Source organism: Eubalaena glacialis, chromosome 18 (genome assembly GCF_028564815.1).
Source record: "Eubalaena glacialis isolate mEubGla1 chromosome 18, mEubGla1.1.hap2.+ XY, whole genome shotgun sequence".
Taxonomy (NCBI): domain Eukaryota; kingdom Metazoa; phylum Chordata; class Mammalia; order Artiodactyla; family Balaenidae; genus Eubalaena; species Eubalaena glacialis.
The window spans coordinates 69,961,725-69,980,998 of NC_083733.1; the positions used below are offsets into that span (position 1 = coordinate 69,961,725).

General features: G+C 44.8%; 1 protein-coding gene across 2 annotated transcripts; it reads right to left on the reverse strand.

Moving 5' to 3' along the window:
* Nucleotides 1-2,634: 2,634 nt before the first annotated feature.
* ZNF329 (zinc finger protein 329) lies at nt 2,635-17,801 on the reverse strand. Of its 2 annotated transcripts, none has more exons than XM_061172753.1 (2): nt 17,741-17,801; nt 2,635-5,322 (listed from the first exon to the last, which is right to left on the reverse strand). In XM_061172753.1, exon 2 carries the CDS (start codon nt 5,300-5,302, stop codon nt 3,686-3,688), a length of 1,617 nt encoding a protein of 538 aa, XP_061028736.1. In that variant the 5' UTR covers nt 5,303-5,322; nt 17,741-17,801; the 3' UTR covers nt 2,635-3,685. The 2 variants fall into 2 exon arrangements, with proteins under 2 accessions (XP_061028736.1, XP_061028737.1); XM_061172754.1 differs by lacking the exon at nt 17,741-17,801 and adding an exon at nt 17,358-17,426.
* Between the last annotated feature and the right edge of the window lie 1,473 nt (nt 17,802-19,274).

Sequence of the window (19,274 nt, forward strand, 5' to 3'; positions counted from 1 at the left end):
CGAGAAGATGGCCATCTATGAACCAAGAGCACATCTGGAACTTCCACACATTCTTAGGAGATGGACTTCTATTAGGATGCTGAAAGGTGCCTTCCCCTCAGCCAGCGAAGGGGGCGGGAGCTGGGAGTACAGGTACAGGGCATCTCTTCCTTAACTTTTCTGAGATCTCTTTTCACTAATGGCTGTTCATTAATAGGACTTAATTTTCAAGACTAGTTCTGGAATTCCCCAAAGGGCACTTGGCTGAGCAGGCCATGCCTACTCTCAAAGCAGCAAACAGACACCACCAGAGGGTTTTTTTGGTTTGTTTTTTGGCCTCATGGTAAGGCCTGTGAGATCTTAGTTCCCCGACCAGGGATTGAACCTGGGCCCCCAGCAGTGGAAGCACAGAGTCTTAACCACTGGACTGCCAGGGAATTCCTTTTTTTTTTTTTTTTTCAAGCTGAGTTTTTTAACTTGCTGGGCAAGGGAATGCACACCGAATACCTCTCCAGGTAGGAGCAGGGAAGGTTAAAGTTCTAAAAGAAATAGAAAGGGCAATGTATTCATTTCCTATGGCTGCTGTAACAAACTGCCACAAACTTTGTGGCTTAGAACTACACAAATGGACTTCCCTGGTGGCGCAGTGGTTAAGAATCTGCCTGCCAATGCAGGGGACACGGGTTCGAGCCCTGGTCTGGGAAGATCCCACATGCTGCGGAGAAACTAAGCCCAGGAGCCACAACTACTGAGCCTGTGCTCTAGAGCCCGTGAGCTGCAACTACTGAGCCCACATGCCACAATTACTGAAGCCTGCGTGCCTAGAGCCTGTGCTCTGCAACAACAGAGGCCACCACAATGAGAAGCCCGCGCACCTCAACAAAGAGTAGCCCCTGCTCACCGCAACTAGAGAAAGCCTGCGTGCAGCAAGGAAGACCCAAGGTAGCCAAAAATAAATAAATAAATATATATATATATATTTTAAAAAAACCTACACAAATGTATTCTGGAAGCCAGAAATCTGAAATGAGTCATATGGGGCTAAAATCAAGGTGTCAGCAGGGCTGGTTCCTTCTGGAGGCTCCAGGGGGGATACCAGTGTCCCTGCCTTTTCCAGCTTCTAGAAGTTGCTTCCATCATCATATCCCCTTCTGACTCTGATCCTCCTGCTTCCCTCTTTTAAGAACCCCTGTGATGACACTGGGCCCACCCAGATAACCCAGGATAATCTCCCCGTCTCAGATCTTTGACTTAATTACTGCTTCCAAGTCCCTTGGCCATATAAACCATCAGAGGTTCCAGTGATTAGGATGTAGACCTATGTGGGAGGCCATTATTCAGCCTACCAATGAGGGTTCCTGACTGCTGTGTTTGATTTTTATTTTTTGGCTGTGTCACGCAGCATGTGGGATCTTAGTTCCCCAACCAGGGATCAAACCCTCCTGACTGCTGTGTTAATCAAGTATTGCAACCCAGCCTGTGGGAGAACAGAAGATGGCCTGGGTCTGGACAGGAATGGTTAAAACTAGCCGTACTGGCCACCAGTCAAGGCTTGTAAGAGGCTATACCCTGGGGCTTCCCTGGTGGTGCAGTGGTTAAGAATCCACTTGCCAATGCAGGGGACACGGGTTCGAGCCCTGATCCAGGAAGATCCCACATGCCGCGGAGCAACCAAGCCCATGTGCCACAACTACTGAAGCCCGCACGCCCTACAGCCCGTGCTCCGCAACAAGAGAAGTCACCGCAATGAGAAGCCTGCGCACCACAACGAAGAGTAGCCCCTGCTCGCCGCAACTAGAGAAAGCCCGCGCACAGCAACGAAGACCCAACGCAGCCAAAAATAAATTAATTAATTTAAATAAAAAAAAAAAAAGAGGCTATGCCCTGGGTCTCTCTCAGATTCAGCTGTTAGCCCTGGTGTAGAGAAGCCCAACATCCAGTTGCAGCATCTCCAAAGCAAGAGCTGCTCCAAGGAGAAAGTTTTCCTCTTGCATTGCCCTGCGGGGGGTGGGGGTGGGGTTGGTGTTCCTAATTTGTATGAAGGTGAGGTGTAGACTATCAGTGGCCCCGCTGCAGTCTCAGCCAGGAGCAGGCTGAAAGAGTGCAAGGAGGACCAGAAAAAAGGGAAAGGGCAGGCAGTAGTTTTCTTTAATGCTTGTGCTAGTTTTCTATTGTTGCCATAACAAAGTACCACAAACATAGCTTAAAACAATGCAGATTTATTATCTCATAGCCTTAATTAGCTCAGTGACCTTCCCTCTGACTCTGCCTCCATAGGAACAAGTCAAACTTCCAAGGGGAGCCACCCCGGGGCTCCGAGGCTATGCCAACCAGTGTGAGCAGCTCTCAGCCAGCCAGCACTGCAGGGCCTCAGGAGGGATGCTCCCAGGTCCTCCCAGACCTCTCTGTAGCCTCCTACTCCCCATTTCCGGAGACCCACCCTCTTCTTCACAATAACACCCTCTCATTATCCGAGTCCCAAAGAAAGAAGTTATTCTTAGGCCCTGAGCTGTGGGATGCTGATTCAGAGAAGTCTCTGCCGAGATGCCCCCATCCATGCTTACAACTGCCCTGCGACCCTGACTTAGCCACTTCTGATTTTAAAAAGGTCCAAAGAAAACCCAAACTCACCTCTTTTTATCTCCACCTCTTTATTCCTCATCAAATGATTATAACAATGTATGATTTGTGATAGAGGAAAAATCATACACAAGTAACAGTCACTTAGGAGACCCCATGTTTATTTCTCCATGATCAACTCCCAACCTACATCCGTATGTGTGCATACTTTACATGGCAAATCTTCTATTTTATGCTTTTGGTTGCCGGCCATATTATAAGCGTTTTCAATATGGCAACAAAACCTTTATCATCATGGTTTGGCATGGTTGCATGGAACAAATCACAAGTGTCCGAAATGAACAATGAGGGGTGACAACGTAAACATAACAACTCAGTGTTTTTCTGTTTGTTTGTCTCAACAACTAAAGCAACGCATCACATTTCTCAGCAGCAGCCCTTTCCTTCTTAGGAGAACCTGCTTTGGTCTCCACATTAAGAGGGATAACATCACTGTTCATTCACAAGCGACTTCCTCACCCAGGTGCCCCTGCTGAAACGAGTCCTCAGCACCTGGCAGGAATGTAACGCGGAAATACATTCAAATGTCAATTCGCTGTAATTCTGTGGTTGCTGTGAGCTGGAGCACTGTGTGGGGTTTCTCACCAGCATGCCTTTGCTGACACAGCTAAGACAGCAAGGGCTCCTGCCGACAGCTTCCCTCGCTGGATTCCAGTAAGAGTTTGCTTACGTACAGTAAGGCAGACACTCCCTCTTAAAGGATTCCTCTTCCCGATTACACAGGCTCTTTCCAGTTTAAGGACCTGGATATATGGATAGGTGAGTTCTCCAGGGAAGTATATACCTGACTTTCTCAGGTTTTATTCCAGTGTATGCACTATCATGTTTGGTACAGGCTGAATCATCCCTGAAGCTTTGGCACATTTATTACTATCCTGTATCCTCTGCAAGAGTTCCCTAATGTATAGACTTAACAGGATGGCTAAGGAATGTCTCACATCCACCAGTTCGCTGGACAGCTCAGAGCAGTCTTTTCCACTGACAGGGAGGAGCCACCCCTGAACCACACTTCTCCCTCACATAGATTTTTGAGAGCCAGTCGGAAGATGAGTGTGGCCCACGTTCATTAAATATCCACGGGTTGTTCTCCAGGGTGTGATCTTTGGTGTCGGATGAGGGAAGAGCTCCTTCTGAATGTTTTCCCACACTGAGGACAATGACTGGGACCCTCCCTGCTGTGAAGCCTCTGATGTACTGCCAGGTGAGAGTTCTGCTTGAAGGACTTTCCACAATCTGGACACTGGTACGGGGTCTCCTTAGTGTGAATTCTCTGGTGTTTGGTCAGACAGGAGCTGTCCCTGAAAGCTTTACCACACTGATTACACTCATAGGGCTTCTCGCCAGTATGAGTCCTCTGGTGACGTATGAGGCCAGCGATGTTCCTGAAAAGTTTCTGACACTGATCACAGCCATAGGGCTTCTCACCAGTATGAATCCTCTGGTGCCTGATGAGGTAAGCACTCTCAATGAAAGTTTTCCCACATTCTTTACACTCATAGGGTTTCTCCCCAGAATGGATTTTCTGATGCACAATGAGGTGAGAGTTACGGTTGAAGGATTTCCCGCATTCCACACATTCAAAGGGCTTCTCTCCAGTGTGAGTCCTCTCGTGCTGGGTGAGGTATGAGCCATCTCGGAAGGCCTTTCCGCATTTGCTACATTCATAAGGCTTCTCCCCAGTGTGTATTCTGAGATGCACAGTGAGGTGGGAGATGTCGGTGAAAGGTTTCCCACACTCATTACATCTATATGGTTTTTCCCCTGTATGAGTTCTTTGATGCAGAATCAGGGACGAATTTCGGTTGAAGGTTTTCCCACATTCTAGACATTCGTAAGGTTTCTCCCCAGTGTGAATTCTCTGGTGTTGCGTCAGAGCTGACCCATCACTGAAGGCTTTCCCGCATTTACTGCATTTATAGGGCTTCTCTCCTGTATGGATTCTTTGATGCACAATTAGGTTATAGTTCTTGGAGAAGGATTTTCCACACTCATTACAGGTATAAGGTTTCTCTCCAGTGTGAGTTCGGTGATGCAAAACAAGAGAAGAGTTCCGTTTGAAGCACTTGCCACATTCAGTACATGTGTACAGTTTTTCTCCAGGGCTGTTCCTCCTGTTTTCATTAAGAGATGAACTCAGGGTAAAGATGTCCCCAAAGTCCTTACCTTCATACAGTTTCTTTCCTCTTTTCATTATTTTTTGTTCACCAAGAGGGGTAAAATGGTTGAAAGACTTAACACTTTCAGGGTATTTATAGGGTTTCTCTCTAGTTTGAGTTCTTCCAAATTGAATAACTTCCATGGAATGGTTGAAGGCTTTCCCACAGGTGTCACTGTCACCCGTTCTCTTACCTACATAACTTTTCTGACAATTGTGTAAAGCTGGGTCACAATCCAGGCTTTTAACACCTGAGCCACGTACATGGAAACCGTTTCTTGTGGAAACTCTCTGACGTCGTGGAAGGTCTGGGCTCACGCTCAAATGCTCCCCAAATCCGGGATATTCACGAATTGCTTCCTGAGCTCCTGGTTCCTCCTGAGTTAAGGCTGATTGCCTCAAATGTCCCTCCTGGTTCTCACAGTCCCAACTGTTACCTAGAATGGAGAAATGAGGACCCTCTCGTGTAAATCCTTCCATCTCCATGTCACAGGACAGTTCTTCCTCAGGAATGTTCTCAGCTGTCATTTTCAATCTTCTGTCCCAGGCTGGAAAGCAAAAAATGAAAAAGACAAACTTAAGTACATGAAGCCATGTGTGGAAGAGGAATGAAAGATGGTGACAGGCCAAGTGTGTGGGTGTGTCTTTTTACTTGTTTTCTTTTTGAAATTCAGATCTATATGAGGGGGAGATACTGTGAGAGTCGAGGGATGGAGCCAAGAACAGGTTCAAGAAGAGCCACATGGCATTTCCACCCTCCTAGAGAACAGGCAGGGGGAATGGTGTTGGGGGTAAATATCACCAAAAGGATTAGCCTGAGACGTGGGAGGTCAGAGGCCAGGTGTCACTCTGATCACACAGGAACACATCTCGGCCACTGTGTGCTTGCCCCCACCACCCACTTCCCCTACCAACAACCAGTACACACTCCAGATCCTCCACTTCACAATGGGCTTACAATAGCATTGAACGAGCAGTTTTCACCCCACCTTTGTGGTCAGAGTTCTGCCTTCGTGGATGGGACACAACACAGGCCTGGTGACCTGAAAGTTCTGAAATTCCTAGATCTGTCAACGACCTTCCTGCAGGGTTATTATGAGAATTACATCATGTGTGAGGCTGGCTCTGAGCTGGGGAACAGACAATACTGTAAGTGGCTGCCAGCGTCTTCACTGTTATGGATCTTTCTCTAACCACGCTCCCACCCCTTTGACTTGAAGATATCAAGAAAACTGGCTCTCGGGCTTCCCTGGTGGCACAGTAGTTAAGAATCTGCCTGCCAATGAAGGGGACACGGTTTTGAGCCCTGGTCCGGGAAGATCCCACATGCCACGGAGCAACTAAGCCTGTGTGCCACAACTACTGAGCCTGCACTCTAGAGCCCACAAGCCACAACTACTGAGCCTGCGTGCCACAACTACTGAAGCCCGTGCACCTGGAGCCCGTGCTCTGCAACAAAAGAAGCCACCACATTGAGAAGCCCGCGCACCACAATGAAGAGTAGCCCCTGCTCGCCGCAACTAGAGAAAGCCCGCGCGCACCAACAAAGACCCAGCACAGCCAAAAATAAAATTAATTAATTAGTTAAAAAAAATTTCTAAACAACAAAAAACACAGTAAGAGTCAAAATACAAGTGGCAGGTGGAGAGACGATACTATAAAGTATAAAAGAGACAAAGGAATAGTGCCGGAGATCTATAAAAAAATTCTTACAGAACAGCACATAAAAGGGAAAAAAATGGGTAAAGGATACAAGGAGGAACTTGATGGAGAGAAAATAGAAATGTCCTGAATACATGAATTCTTGCTCATTCACACCTAAAGGCATTTACAAACTGTAACTTTAAGAATACAAAATATGCACATTTCACACGAGTAAAAGTAAACAAGGCATGATAATATAATGCTTGAGCAGGTCATGCAAGAAGAGAGTTGGTGGGCACGTAAAGAGGTCAGTCCACTTGGCGGTGTAACTTGGTAGTGGCCATCAAAACATAAAACAGGCACATTCTGCCACCTTGCAATTCCACTTGGTGGTGTCTTAGATTCAGAAAGCCTGAGTCCCAAGCATAACTGGACATCAAGCTATACCTAAGGAGGTGGTCTTAAAGGCCACCAGGAAAAAGACCACCAGTGAAGGAATGAACAGTACTGTGATTAACTTGGTTACAAAAATAGAAACCTGATAGTAATGGAAGATTACCATCAAAGTGCCGAGGGAAAAAACTGTCAGATACATGATTGTTCAAGAGTGAAAGTAAGGGACTTCCCTGGTGGCACAGTGGTTGGGAATCCGCCTGCCAATGCAGGGGACACGGGTTCGAGCCCTGGTCTGGGAAGATCCCACATGCCGCAGAGCAACTAAGCCCGTGCGCCACAACTACTAAGCCTGCACTCTAGAGCCCACAAGCCACAACTACTGAGCCCTCATGCCACAACTACTGAAGCCCATGCACCTAGAGCCCGTGCCCCGCAACAAGAGAAGCCACCGCTTCTCACTGCCCGCGCACCACAACAAAGAGTAGCCCCCGCTCACCACAACTAGAGAAAGCCTACATGCAGCAACGAAGACCCAACGCAGCCAAAATTAAATAAATAAATAAAATTAAAAAAAAAAAAAGAGTGAAAGTAAGATAAAGGCAGCTTCAGAAAAGCAAAAGCAGGGTTTATCTCCAAGGACACTTGCCAAAAGAATTAGAAAAAAACTGTTCTTCAGGGAAAAAAAAAAAAACCAGAAGGAAGGAATGGAGAGAACATGTATTTAAATAAAATCCAGCACTGACCACATAAAATGAAGCAATAACAATGACTCAGGGGTTAACAGTGGGATGGACTAAAATACTGAATGGCAGTGGCCTGTGAGATGAAAACAGGGTAGCAAAATTAAGTGTCCTTACATTCTTATATTGTTCATGATTCATGTTAGACCTGGTCAAGTCAGGAATAAAAGAATAAATGTCATGTAAAACTTCCAAGCCCACAGAGCAGTGGTTCTCAACCAGAGACGGTTTTACCCTCAAAAGACACTTGGCAACATCTGGGAACATTTTTGGCTGACATGACTTGGGGTCAGATGCTACTGGAATCTAGGGATGCTGTGAAATACCTTTAAAACACAAGACAGCCTCTCACACATAGAATGACCAGCCTCAAAACTCAAATGTAAATAGTGCTGAAGTGGAAAAACCCTGTTACAGGAGAAAAGAATAATAAAGAAAAGGGAAAAAAACAGATCAATCCAGAAGAAGGTCCTAAGGGGGAAAGCTCAAAAAGGACAGGTTAAGCTAGAAAATATAAAATAGGACATCACCAATAACAATAAATGCAAGTGGCTTTGATGGGCAAGATAAACACTGTGTCAGACTGCATTAAAAAATGTGTTTGTAATAGACACCAAAAGCAAAAGGACACAGAAGACAAAAGCAAAAGTTTGGAACAGACAAATGCTAACCAAACAAAGATTGAATGGTGCTTTGCTAACCAACAATAAACTTCAAGGATGATAACAGGGCAATATAACAATGGCAAAGATGTCTACATTAACAGCATGCCTCCAAACACAGAGCAAAGTCAGCAAATCCAACCATACTAGAAGGGTTTATGAACCTCTATCAGAAATGGAAATGTAGAAAGACTAAATAGAGACAAGCATAAGAGAATGTAATTAGCCAGCCTGGTCACACAGCTGAATGAAGACCCACTACCAATAATTAGAGCCAAAGGCTTTCCAAGCACAAGTGGAACATTTGCTAACACTGGTCATAAACCAGGCCAAAGAATGTGGTCAAGTTACAAACCAGTAACGGAAAGAACGCCAAATACAAAAAATAATAGTATTTTTTTTTAAAAAAACCCTATTTATTTGGAAAAATGAAAACCTTTTTCTCAGTAATTCACAGATCAGAGAAATCTTGATGAAAATTAGAAAGCATCTACTTAGAAAACACGGAGAACTGAACAACTGATGATGATGGCACATCTCAAAACACGTAGCAAAGGAGGATGCAGCTAAAGAAGTTCCTAGGCGAAAAATGTTGGTCTTTAATGCATGGGGTTTTTTTTTTGGTTTGGGTTTTTTTTGTTATTGTTTGTTTTTGTTTTGTTTTGTTTTTGTTTTGTTTTGTTTTTGTTTTGTTTTGTTTTGTTTTTGTTTTGTTTTGTTTTTGTTTTTGTTTTTTGTGGCCATGCCATGCGGCTTGCGGGACCTTAGTTCCCCAACCAGGGATTGAACCTGCGCCCTCAGCAGTGAAAGCGCAGAGTCCTAACCACTGGACTGCCAGGGAAGTCCCTAATGCTTGTATTTTAAAGAGAAAACTGAAAGTTAGTGAGATCACTGTTCGACTTCAGAAGTAAGGGAAAGAGCCACAGAGAAAACCAACATGAGGTGACAGGAAGGTGATAATAAAGGTAAGATCAAAAATTACAGAAACCGAAAACAAGGAAACAGCCAAGAACATGAAGAAAACCAAAAGTCTGTTATTTGAAAAGACTAATAAAATTACCTTTGGCAAGAGTAATCATAAAATAAAGAACAAGAAGGCATACATTGGTGATATTCATCATAAAAAGGGGATTTAATTAAGAAACAGAAGAAAGTTATCAAAATGGCAACATTGGATTTATCCTACAAAAGAAGGCCTATGAAACATTAGAACATCTACTGATAAGATTCCTGACATTTTCAGATTAAAGTAGAAGACAGCCCCCTACATCCTATCTCAATAAATTCAGAAAGTAATTTGAACAAATCTCACCCAGACTCTTGATCAAAATGCTCTCAGATTAAAGTAGTAGACCCCTTTACCCTACGTCAATAAATTGATAAGGTATTTTAAGGAAAGCTCCAACTCATGATGAAAATTCTTATCAACTACGAACACAGGGAATTAAGGTAAACGTCACACGTGAGGAAACATGAGAACTGTTCAGTCTGAAGCCAAGGCCAAGACCCCAGATGCCTGCTAGGTCCACAGCAGTCAACAGTGATGCGGAGGGGCCAGTTGGCCAGGAGGACCATATCCCCAGCTGTCACTCCTGGCTGCTCCTACTTTTCAGACCTCCTGAGGCTGCCTTATTACCATGCTGCATGTTTCCTCTACTGAGCCTTCTGTGTAGACTGGGGCCTGGGTGGCCTACAGTTGTCCTGTGGAAACAAGAGATGGAGAGCACCTCCCTACAAGTCTGTAAGGGGAGGATGTATGTGTGCACTTAAAAGATATGAGGTAAGTCAGACACATATAGGATGATACCACTTAGTGAAAATTTTTAGACACACAAAGTATTCTCTAAGTAAAAATATTAAAAGGCCCTGGCAACACATCTACCAAAGCTGTGATCATGACTGTCTTGGGAGTGTGGAAGGGAACAGCCCTAGAGGAGCAAAGGGAATGTCCATTTCATCTATAATAGATACTTCCTTTATTGAAATAAGACTTACATACCACTAAGAAAGTGAAAAGACAACCTACCAAACAGGAGAAAATATTTACAAAGCATGTATCTGATAAAAGACTTGCAGAAGATATAAAAAACTCTTATAGCCCAATAATTACAGGACAACCCGAATTTTAAAAATAGGCAAAGGATCTGAATAAACATTTCTCCAAAGAAGACATACAGATAGCCAATAAGCACATGAAAAGATGATCAACAACATTAGTCATTAGGGAAATGCTAATCAAAACCCAGGCTTTCACTGCCATGGGCCTGGGTTCAATCTGTGGTCAGGGAACTAAGATCCCACAAGCCGCACAGCATGGCAAAAAAAAAAAAAAAAAAAGACAATAACAAGTGTTGTGAGCACGTGGAGAAACTGAAACCCTCACACACTGTTGGGGGGAATGTAAAATGGTACAGCTGGGACCTCCCTGGTGGCGCAGTGGTTAAGAATCCACCTGCCAATGCAGGGGACATGGGTTTGATCCCTGGTCCGGGAAGATCCCACATGCCATGGAGCAACCAAGCCCATGTGCCACAACTACTGAAGCCCGCGCACCTAGAGCCCGTGCTCTAGCCCCTGCTCGCCACAACTAGAGAAAGCCCGCGAGCAGCAACGAAGACCCAACGCAGCCAATAAATAAATAAATAAATAAAATGGTGCAGCTGCTTTGGAAAACAGTCTGACAGTTTCTCAAAAAGTTAAACAGAGTTATCATATGACCCTGCAATTCCACTCCTAGGTATCTACTCAAGAAAAATGTAAACGTATGTCTACACACAAACTTCTCCATGAATTATGAGTACATAACAGCACTATTCATGATAAACAAAAGCGGAAACAACCCAAATAAATGTCTACCAACCGATGAATGGATAAACAAAATGTGGAAATACACACAATGGAATATTCTTCAGCCTTAAGAAGGAGTGAAATACTGATAAATGCTTCAATAACACAGATGAATCCTAAAAACATTATATGCAGTAAGAGAACTCAGACACAAAAGACTCCATATCGGCTTCCCTGGTGGCGCAGTGGTTAAGAATCCGCCTGCCAATGCAGGGGACACGGGTTCGAGCCCTGGTCCCGGAAGATCCCACATGCCGCGGAGCGGCTGGGCCCGTGAGCCACAATTACTGAGCCTGCGCGTCTGGAGCCTGTGCTCCGCAACGAGAGAGGCCGCGATAGCGAGAGGCCCGCGCACTGCGATGAAGAGTGGCCCCCACTTGCCACAACTGGAGAAAGCCCTAGCACAGAAACGAAGACCCAACACAGCCATAAATAAATAAATAAAATTTAAAAGAGATAAAAGAAAATCAATAATTAAAAAAAAAAAGACTCCATATTTTATGATCACATTTAAGTGAAACATCCGGAAGAGGCAATTCCATACACACTGAAAGTCAATTAGTGGCTGCCAGGAGCTGGGAGAAGGCAGTATGGGGAGTGATTCCTCATTGGTATGGGGTTTCTTCTTGGATTGATGAAAACGTTTTGGAAATATATAGTGGTGATGGCTGCACAACTTCGCGCATATACTAAAAACCACCAAGTTGTGCACTTTGAATGAATGAATCATATGATATATGAATTATATCTCAATAAAGCTGTGATAAGTAATTTTACACCTATAAGGGGACAAGTTTCACCTAGCCTGACCTGCAGCACTTGACCTTTGCAGTACTTCCCCTGGGGGCATCCAGAAATCTGTGGAGGTGTCAGGTTGTCACAAAGATGGAAGTAGGGGGAACTGCTAGCATCTGACGGGCCTGGACCAGGGATGCATATTTGCTAACACACTTGGGACCGCTCCACGTGATGTTTGACCAACCTGTGGACCAAGGTCCCTGCAGGTATTAACCTGGGGTACTGAACTACAGAACAATACTGCATGTGTTACAAGACATCAGGGAAAAAGTGCCTTCATTTAGGGGAAGGAAGTTGAAAGGAAGTCCAGATACAGCCCTGAATTCATGAACTCATTCCCTATTTTGCATCTCTCTCCTTGACCAAAACTGGCCATTCCAACTCTATGCTCAATCAATGAGGGCCTGAGTGTCATAGCAGTTACTGCAGAAAGAACACACAATCACAAGCATACAGGAGGACATTAGGACAGACATCAGGGAAATAGTATTAAATTAGGGTATTTAATGCAGGAACTACACTGAATTGCATTAATTAAGGTTGTTTTAAAAATCTCGTATTATTGCCCTCATACATATCTGTGTAGCTATTTTTGGCAGTACAATGATACCAAAACTATGTTGTAAAAAATTCACCTTGATGCTGTTCACAAATTTGGGGGGGGTCTCTATTCCCCCCCACCCCACTCGTCCTCTGACCTCAGATATTCACAATACCACTTCTCTGGAGCCCCAGTATGACTCATTTTCCCCAGCCTGTCCTTCTCTACCCCATGGCCGCCGAAGAAGGTGGTCTCTAAGGCTCTCTGTACACTGAATGTTGCCCCAGCACATGCTGAGACTTCAGGTCTGTTTGGAGAACTGTTTTCTGTGACAAATTGTCCTGATGTTGTTCCAGCTCATAGCAGAGGGGGTGACTGACCCTTCACCTGTCACCCCAGACCATCCAGACAGCCTGGGTTGCCTTAACTAAGTAAGTGCTTAGAACCTGCTTCCACCAAGGTACTTTCTTCCATTCCTATTGAATACGCCTGGTCTGGATCCACCCACAACACTCACTGTTCCAGCAGTATCCAGCCATACCTCACCTCATTCAACTTCACTGAAGACAATGAATTCTGACTGTCCTATTTCTCTTAACCCAAACCTACAATCTCCAGCAGCAGACTGCTTCTTATGTTTTCAAGGTAGCTGTGCCAAACATTTAAATATAGAAATAATTTTTTTAATACAAATGCCTTTCCTTTTATTAATTCTTTACATTTAATTTTTAAAGTTATATGGATATTTAATATTATCTATAAAATTCTTTTCAGGACAGTAAAAGGCATATTGCAACGATTGATCATAAAGACTGAGCATTGGGCTTCCCTGTTGGCACAGTTGTTAAGAATCTGCCTGTCAATGCAAGGGACACAGGTTCCAGCCCTGGTCCGGGAAGATCCTACATGCCACAGAGCAACTAAGTTCGCGAGCAACAACTACTGAGCCCGCGCTCGAGAGCGTGCGAGGCACAACTACTGAAACCCGCGCGCCTAGAGCCTGTGCTCCGCAACAAGAGAAGCCACCGCAGTGAGAAGCCCATGCACCACAACGAAGAGTAGTCCCCGCTTGCCACAACTAGAGAAAGCCCGTGCACAGCAACAAAGACCCAACACAGACAAAAATAAATAAAATAAAATAAATAAATTTTTTTAAAAAGTAGAACTCCTCCTGTGGAAAGAGCAGAGACAGAATGGCTTCAGATAATCCACCTTTAAAAAAAAAAAAAGACTGAACATTACACAAAAAATAACTCAAAATGCATCACAAGCTTAAATATATAGGCTAAAGCTATAAAACTCTTAAATGAAAAACATAGGCATAATTCTTCAGAAACCTAATACAACACCAAAAGCACAAGTGACACAGTAGATAAACTGGACTAATCAAAATTAAAACCTCTTGTGCTTCAAAGAATGTTACTAAGAAAGTAAAATGACAATCCACAGGATAGGATAAAATATTTGCAAATCATATATCTGATAAGGCACTGGTATCCAGAATAAATAAACAACTCTTAGAGTTCAATAATTAAAAGACCAATAACCCATTTCATAAATGGGCAAAGGATCTGAATAGACAATTCTCCAAAGGAGATATACAAAAGGCCAATAAGCACAATGAAAAGAAGCTCAATATCATTAACCATCAGGGAACTGCAAATCAAAAACACATCGAGATACCATTTCACACCCCCTAGGGTGGCTACAATCAGTTCCACTCCTAGGTCATCCAAGAGAAATGAAGACATATTTCCACAAAAAAAACCCCACAAAACTTGTATGTGAATGTTCACAGAAGCATTATTCGTAATACTCCCAAAATGGAAGCAACTCAAATGGCTATCAACTGATGAATGGATAAACAAATTAATATATTCATACAAGGGAATATTATTCATCCATAAAAATGAACCAAGTACTGATACACTGTAACGTGGATGAACCTTGAAAACATTTTTAAGTGAAAGAAGCCAAAACAAAGGACTACATATTGTATGGCCATTTATATGAAATACCTACAATAGGCAAATGCAGAGACAGAAAGTAGATTAGTAATTGCCTGGGGCTAAGAAGGATGGAGGAAATGGGAAGTGAGTGCTAATGGGCAGGGGTTTTCTTTTGGGGGATGATGAAAATATTCTAAAACTGATCTGGGTGATGGATGCACCACCTGGTGAATATACTAAAAAGCACTGAATGGTATACCTTAGAGGGTGAATTATATGGTATATGAATTATACCTCGATACAGCTATTTAAACAATTAAGCAGGTGTTGAATCTGTTGGAGTCAGAACTACTGGTCTAGACTCCACTTGGCATGTTTCTGGTATCTTGGGATTAAAGCTTGCGGAGAGGGCTTCCCTAGTGGCGCAGTGGTTAGGAACATGCCTGCTGACACAGGGGACACGGGTTCCAGCCCTGGCCCGGGAAGATCCCACATGCCACGGAGCAACTAAGTCCGTGCGCCACAACTACTGAGCCCGCGCTCTAGAGCCCACGGGCCACAACTACTGAGCCCGTGGGCCACAACTACTGAGCCTGTGTGCCACACTGAGCCCACAAGCCACAACTACTGAGCCTGCGTGCCACAACTACTGAACCCGCGTGCCACAACTACTGAGCCTGCACTCTAGAGTCCATGGGCCACAACTACTGAGCCCGCGTGTCACAACTACTGAACCTGCGTGCCACAACTACTGAGCCTGTGCTCTAGAGCCCACAGGCCACAACTACTGAGCCTGCACTCTAGAGCCCGCGAGCCACAACTACTGAGCCCATGAGCCATGACTACTGAGCCTGTGGGCCACAACTACTGAGACTGCTCTCTAAAGCTTGCAAGCCACAACCACTGAGCCCATGCACCACAACTACTGAGCCCATGTGCCACAACCACTGAGCCCACGAGCCACAACTACTGAGCCCGCGCGCCTACAGCCCATGCTCCGCAACAAGAGAAGCCACCACAATGAGAAGCCTGTGCACCAAAATGAAGAGCAGCCCCCTCTCGCCACAACTAGAGAAAGCCCGCGTGCAGCAACGAAGACCCAACGCAGCCAAAAATAAAAATAAATAAATAAATAGATAAATAAATAAAATGAAGCTTGTGGAGAATTCCATTCCCAGGCACTCACCTCTGAAGGGCTTTATACCCAGTCTCTATGACCCTGCAGAAGGATCCACTTAAGCCCAATGACTGGATGTTTGACATCAATGGTTGCCAGACCTCAGATGCCTGACCCCATCTGCATGGTTCTTGCCATCTCTGTGGACTACACATGATAATGTTTACTTCTTCAAATGATACATTCTTTAACAAAAATAAATTGTTTGCCACTAACTTTAGTCCTGTCCAAATAAAGTTACCCACCTCATTACCAATTGTGATTAACAGCCTGACTTCATTTTTGATGACTGACTGCTGACAGTTTTCAACCCCCCCCCACCCCCCCCCCCCCCCCGTCCTCACCACCACCTACTGCCCCTTCTCCTTCTGCAAACGAGGCAAACTAACAAGAAAGCCTGAGTGTTTTCTCCTTGGTGTTGGCAGGACATTCAAACCATGCAAGCCCCAACCAGTGCAAGGCCACCCTCATCCCAACTCCATTAATCACTATAAAAGCCCAGCGAGCCTCCTTTTCCTGCTGTCTCACGATTTTTGTTTGTTTATTTGGTTTTTGGCCGCGCCACACGGCATTCGGGATCTTAGTCCCCCGACCAGGGATTGAACCCACGCCCCCTGCAGTGGAAGGGAGAAGACTTAACCATTGGACCACCAGGGAAGTCCCACTCACACTTTTTTGGATCATCATGGGAAGTCTGCCCTGCTCTCCAAGACAGTCTCATTACGTGAGTAATAAACCTTTTGTCTTCTTGTGGGAGGGTGTGTAAGATATAAAAAGATGTGTGTTTGAGGCAGGGAGAAAAGAAGGGTAAATCTAATGAGGCAAAGTATTAATAACTTGATAATCTGGATGGTTTTACAAGTGTTTATTGAACTATTCCTGCAACATTTCTGTAGGTGTAAAACTTCAAAATAAAAAGTCGGGTGCTAAGGGAGAGAAACAATCAATAGAAGGGAGAAAAGTTACTTGCTGTGGGTGGAAAAAATAACAAAGTCTTAGTGTTCAAAACATATTTTTACAAGCCCAAGTCGCTAACAAGCAATTTTTTTTAATTGGCAAATGATAAGGGATCTTTCTGGGGTGATGGTAATTTTGATAAAGGTTTGGACTGCATTTGTCAAAACTCATCCAGTGATACAATGAATATCTGTGCATTTCAATGTAAGTCAGTTTTCCCTCAAAGATTTAAAAAGCAATATTGAACTCTGATGTTAAGCATAGTAAGGTGTTTGAGGGGGGAGTGGAGTGATATCTGCCATTTACTTTGTATCCCAAAAAGGTTGGTGGGTGGCTAAAAGGGTGGACAAAGGGAACAAATATAGAGCATACAGCAAGTATAGTAGAGAGTTAATGAGTTGGTATAAGGACGCACAAGTGTCTCAACTTTTCTATATGTAGAAAAACTTTTATCATAAACTATTGGGGGAAGAGGAGCTAAGGAAACGAACCCACTAAACCAACGAAGAGGAAAGCGAAGTGGCCACTAACAGTTGGAAAAACGCAGCCCTCATTGAGAACTGCAGCAAGATCTGATTTTGCAGCTATTAGGTGGGGAAAAAACAGGTGATCTGACACCTCCCGGTCTGCCGAGTGGTGGGAAACGGCACAGTCTGCGGGTGCAACGCGGCCACCTCGGCCCGAGACCCACCGACGCCCACACGGGCCCTCCCACCACCCGGCAGCAGAAGGGCGGCAGACCCGGGGCTCGCCCCAGCGGCCGGGCCAGGACACCCGGCAGGCAGGGGCAAAAAGGCCCCTATGTAAGGACGAGCTCAATACGAGCGCGGAACCGCCGGGAAACGCGGAGGAAATCGCTGGGGCGTCGTCACCCGAAGAGGGAGCTTCCACACCCGCCGAGGTACGTCCACACCCGCAGCGGGGCGTCCACACTCGCCGGGGGGCGTCCTCAACTGCATGGGACGTCCACACTGCTGAAGCGGGGCGTCCACACCCGCCGGGGGACATCCACACCGCAGAATGGGGGGCGTCTACACTGGCCGGGGGGCGTCCTCACTCGCTAGGGCCGCCGCGCCTCGGGCGGACCCCCGGCCCTGCGAGTCGGACGCGCCCACTGCCCGCGGGAAACACGCCGGCAGACGCTCCGCTCCTGCGTCACCAGGACCCAGCGGACACCGCCCCCCGCGACACACACACACACCGCCCTCGGGGGGAAATCGGGGCACCGAAAGAGCCAGGGGCGCAACGGACTCACCGGAGGCGGGCCGGCGGCACCTGCGGCAGCGGCGGGGGCTGCCGCGGCCATGTTCGGTGCAAATGCGCGTGCGCGCGCCGGGACCCGGATGTGCGCGTCCCAGGAGACTCCGCGGCCACCGCTGGACCCGTGCGGTGCAGAGACCTGAGTGCCTGCCTTTCGCTTCTGCTCGGCACCGCGCCGGATCCAGTCCCCTCGCCCTGGGCGGTGGTCGGCCGCAGGGTTCCGGGCTCCCACCGCCCGCCCTGCGCCCAGTCTTCGCCTCCAGCCCAGGGACTTAAGAGCGGTGTTGTCAGGAAGAGCTGTCCCTTCGCCGCATTTACTTATTCAGTTATTTATTGATATCGATGTGGATTCGCTGACATTTATTTTCGCTTTATCCCAGGACATCATTATTCTGCAGCCTTATCTTTATGTACTGCATAGTTTGCTGAAATAATTCTATATCATCACATTTTTTTTTAAGAAAAATATGTTAAAATTCAGATAAGGGCAACTCATTATCCATTGACAGTATAGTTATTTCCTTAGAAATCTAAACAGAAGCTACACATTTTTGGAATTAATGGGAGTTAGGTAAGGATTTTAGATGGACGATTAGGAATGCAAATCAATGTATGTGTTGTGGGAAAATCAGTATATAAAAATTAGCAGCAAGCAGTTAGAAAATGTGCTTTTAAAAGAAATAAATGTTCTCAGTTTTATGTATGTGTATAAAATAAAACAATTCCAAAAAGAAGTAATTAGTATATGTACAAAAAATAATAAATACCCACACTTCCACTATCCAGCATGAATGTGGGGGGGCAACCCACAGAGTAGCCCAGGCAGGATGTGTGTGAGGCCTAGGGTACCAGGCACAGTTCCTACACAGCCTAAGTCAAGGTGAAGGAGACAATTCTCAAAGAATCTCGCCCAATATATACACTTTTTTGTTTTCGTATTGGTGATTGTAGGGTTTTTTTTAATTGAAGTATAGTTGATTTACAATATTGTGTTAGTTTCAGGTGTACAACAAAGTAATTCAGTTTTTTTTTCAGATTCTTTTTCCACTATAGGTTATTATAAGATATTGAGTATAGTTCCCTGTGCTTACAGTAATCCTTGTTGCTTATCTACTTTATGTATCATAGTTTGTATCTGTTAATCCCATACTCCTAATTTATCCCTACCTCTCTCTCTTTCCCCTTTGGTAACCATAAGTTTGTTTTCTCTGTGAGTCTGTTTCTGTTTTGTATATAGATTCATTTGTATTATTTTTTAGATTCTACATGTAAGTGATATAATATTTGTCTTTCTCTGTATGACTTATGTCACTCAGTATGATATTCTCTAGGTCCACCCATGTTGCTACAAATGGCAATATTTCATTATTTTTAATGGCTGAGTAATATTCCATTACATATATATACACATATGTATATGTAATGTGTACATATATAATATATACATACCACATGTATATATGTAATATATACATACCATATCTTTTTTTTAATATTTATTCTTTATTTGGTTGCACTGGGTCTTTAGT